The 3,986-nt window shown below is 41.0% G+C and overlaps 1 protein-coding gene across 1 annotated transcript; it reads left to right on the top strand.

Annotated features, from left to right (window-relative positions):
- The first annotated feature begins 1,751 nt into the window (after window positions 1-1,751).
- Window positions 1,752-3,577, top strand: LOC147622977 (cyclin-U4-1-like). Its single transcript, XM_086821788.1, has 2 exons — window positions 1,752-2,717; window positions 3,071-3,577. The coding sequence occupies exons 1-2, from the start codon at window positions 2,278-2,280 to the stop codon at window positions 3,426-3,428; spliced, it is 798 nt and encodes a 265-aa protein (XP_086677914.1). The 5' UTR covers window positions 1,752-2,277; the 3' UTR covers window positions 3,429-3,577.
- Window positions 3,578-3,986: the final 409 nt, after the last annotated feature.

Here is a 3,986-nt window from a genome sequence, read left to right as displayed (position 1 = left end):
TCTTTTTAGCCTTTTCTATTATTTTTGTTAAAACTAAATCACAGCAAAGCAACCACACACGTTTTAGCATCCACGCAACCACTTTTTTCAAGTACCAAAAACATGCCACCTATTCATGCTTTCACCCTATTACACAAATGGGCACGCTACTCGCCATTCCTTCTTATTTTCTTTCATTGTTTCTTTGTTTGTTTGTTTCCATTTCTCATCTTTGATGGTCCAAGGGCAACAACAATGTACAATCTAGGTCCCTAAGCTCCATCGAGTCATCTTTGATGGTCCTAGGGTAGCAACAGTGTACAATCTAGCTCCATTAGCTCCATCAACTCATCTTTGTTTCTTTGTTCCATTTTTCATCTTTGATGGTCCTAGGGTAACAAGAGTGTACAATCTAGCTCCCTAAGCTCCATCGACTCTCGATCAAGGATGGTCCTAGGGTAACAAGAGTGTACAATCTAGCTCCCTAACCTCCATCGACTCTCGATTAAGGATGGTGGCTTCCATGGACATAAAATAATCAATTGCAATGCATGTTTCTAACCAAATTGTGCATGTTGTTCACTTCAATCGCCTAAGTAACTCACTTGTACCTATAAACACTTGGAATAGTGGTGCCCCCCTTGTGCTACTTAGGTGTGTGCATGTATGAAGCTTGGCAAAAGTAAGATAAAAGAAACCATACATACATAAAAAGTTTTAAATTCAATAGGCAAATGGTTGATTTAATATCAATTCAAAATTTAGAGAAGGTTTATATTTAAGGCAAACATTTTGTAGGTATGGGGAACTATTGAATATCCATGCTCTACAATCCCCCTCCTCTAGCCTGTTTGAAAGAGAAGAATACGAGGGAAGGCAAGGAAGAGCAGATAATTTCAAAAAGTCAAATTATCATAACTATTCTTCCAATCATGACACACCACCTCAACTTTTCAATTAATGTACATTCATCTTCCTTTGTTGTAAGGGGGCATTGAATAAAAATGCCGGGGCCTAAACCCATGACCTTTATGTCAGTAGGAGTGAGGGCCTAAACCCATGACCTTTATGTCAGAGTGAGGGCCTAAACCCATGACCTTTATGTCAGTAGGAGTGCTCGAAATACACGGATTATAGTGTATGTTTTTGTGAGAAATCCCCCTTGAAATTAGGGGTTGCCTTTATTTTCAAGCGATAATTTTTTTATGTTCTAGTTATAATCATGTATAATTTCTTTGATATAATATTGTAGAGATAAATCTCGGTTACTTTTGAGCATTATGGTTGGTTGAAAAAAAGAAGTTTTTACGGAGCACTACTACATTTGGAGGCAACTATAACAATTTTTAAGCTGCATGGTGATTAAAAGTGTGATAATTGTAAAGTTTTTTCAGCTTTAATACTATAAATATCTTTCCCAAAAAAAAGGTGTGATAATTGTTATTTGGCCGGGGTGTTTGTGGTCCCTCTAAGGCTCTACCTTAGCACTCCTCCTCGCACTCACAGGATGGGGCTCTACGTCAGCGGAAGCGTGGATGAGTAGTGGGCTTCTATAATTATAAGCTTAGCTCATAGTTTTCTTGTCTTTGCCCAGCGTCTGCCTCTCCACCATTCCAACCTTACATGACTTCATGATGCGCATCAACTCCTCTGCATGCACTCCGGCTCTCCTCCTATAATATAAGCTCCTGTGTTGGCCGCACGTCCCTCGCCTGAGTCGTGAATCACAACGTCTCCATCTTCTCTTAGCACGTAACACATTTCACCTCATAATTATAATTATAATTATGTCCGCTTATACGGACTTAATGCAGTATCTCAGTTGACCGTCGACGCCATTGCCCATAGACTGTGGTCACGCCTCCGGCCGGTACTATCAATTATTGTTTATTATCACCTGGCACTAACAATTTCTTGCAGCTCACCTACAAATCCATGTATAACAACTGCTGACATCTCCATCAGATTTAGCTAACCCTAGATTTGGTTATCAACGTACATGAGCTTAATCAATCGGCCTTGTAGAGACTGCTTTTAATTTGCTTGCTCTGCACAGCGCCTCTAGTACCTTTACTTACTAGGTGGAACCAGCACAAAATCCTGAAGATGAGGCTTCAGTTGAAAGTTCAGGCTAGCATTCCACGAACTCATAGTACTGAATCTTGCAGCGAGAAACTATCTCAAATGCACGGTACTGAAAAAACCCTTGTCGATCTATAGAGTAATTTGTGCTCGAAAAATAATTGAAAGCATTAATGTTTGAGCTGAATCAAGCAGTACATATATTAAGCTAGCATTATGGATGGCGGAACAAGGTCGAAGCCCAAGGCAGCACAGGATCAAGTGAATGTGTATAGCACATTGGGCCTTAACAATCCAGATGGTGATCAATTATGCAAGATGAGCTGTGGAAGGCCACGGATCATTCCTGTGCTTGCTTCCTACTTGGAGAAAATGGTGGCCAGGAATGACAGTTATGTTGTTGAGCTGAGCAAGAAGGCGCGAATGCCTCATCAGCTGACAGTTTTTCATGGCCTCAAGCCCCCCGCTATCGGAGTGGCGAAGTATCTTGAGAGGATATTCAAGTACGCGCACTGCAGCCCCTCCTGCTTTGTAGTCGCGTACGTGTACCTCGATCGATTCATACACCGGCAACCAGGCGTGCCCATAACCTCCCTCAACATCCACAGGCTCCTCATCACAAGCGTCATGGTAGCTGCGAAGTTTCTTGACGATGCGTAAGTCTTACAGCACACATTGTTACTCCACTCTTTAAACAATTCAATCGCTAAGATGGTTGCTAATACAAGTATGCATTCATAAATTTCTGCTTGCTATTATCGCTAAGATGGTTGGTTTGATTTAGCAAGTACAACAAGGTGTAAATACTTAGAGCCATTCCAATAATTCATTCGCGTATTTTACACTTCTTGTTATCGCTAAAATGGTTGTTTAATTCAACAGGCACTATTCCACTAATGCATGATAGATTTCTACTTGATATTTATATCTTTAAGAGGGCCTGTTTACTTTAGCAGGTTTAACAATAATGCTAAGACGCTTGGTCGATTGTTTTTGTAAAAATTAGCAGATACTACAACAATGCCTACTACGGCAAAGTGGGTGGGGTTACGACAGTGGAGATGAACAGAATGGAGTTGGAGTTTTTGTTCACGTTAGGGTTTCGGCTGCACGTGACCACCCACATGTTCGAGAGTTACTGCTGCCATTTGGAGAGAGAGTTCGCATTGGGCGGCTCCTACCATCACGTGGAGAAGTCCAAGCTGCAATTCAGCTGGAGCCTCGACAGTGCAGCTAGCCCAACAACAAAGGATAGGCCTCACGACCACGCCCACGGCGCAGCTTCCTCGCAGGACAGGGTCGCCCGAGTGCGATGCAGTAGCCCCTATATTTCTCTCACCTTAGCCGAGTCTGTGTCTTCATTATAACTTCTTCCTGGCCTACGATCCTTGATTGTTTTTTTATCATGCCATGCCCTCCTTAAGTTTTTTTATCGCATGAGAAACGCTTTTCAGCACATTCTTCCCCGCACGAAAAGAAGACATTCTTAAGCAAAGAATGCCTTTCTTAGAGTAGTTATCAAGACTGATCCTGATGTATCCATAACTCGTTATTTATTCAACCCTCATTCGTAATCTTCTTAATCTAAGAATAAATCTTATCTAGTGTCGTTTCTATGCTGTGGGCGCATCTCATTTATGATCTCCTTAATATAATTAATATATTCAATCCCAACGTTTGCGAAAAATCAGAAAATGGTAGATGTCAATTGTTATAACGAAGTAATGTTTTATAAGGAGAAGGAAACCGTGTGTGATGAATTACATGATGCAATGCATGTTATTCAAATAGAAAATGCTCAGTTGTCTATTAACGTGTAGAGTTTGGAATTGAGAAATAGAAAGATACAAAGTATGTTGGAGAAGACGACTCCGTTAGGACCACGTGAGCATATGAAAGAGCTAAAATCAATATGGAAGCGATGA

Source organism: Cibotium barometz, chromosome 27 (assembly GCF_041138505.1).
Source record: "Cibotium barometz isolate CiBa-2024 chromosome 27, ASM4113850v1, whole genome shotgun sequence".
Classification (NCBI taxonomy): domain Eukaryota; kingdom Viridiplantae; phylum Streptophyta; class Polypodiopsida; order Cyatheales; family Cibotiaceae; genus Cibotium; species Cibotium barometz.
Note: the sequence above shows the minus strand (reverse complement) of the source record. Positions and strands in the feature narration are given on the sequence as shown.

Bases quoted from the DNA above. Each gene is read 5' to 3' on its own strand.
- LOC147622977 (XM_086821788.1), top strand. From the start codon at position 2,278: ATGGATGGCGGAACAAGGTCGAAGCCCAAGGCAGCACAGGATCAAGTG. The intron at 2,718-3,070 runs GTAAGTCTTACA...AAAAATTAGCAG, and splicing joins GCGAAGTTTCTTGACGATGC to ATACTACAACAATGCCTACT.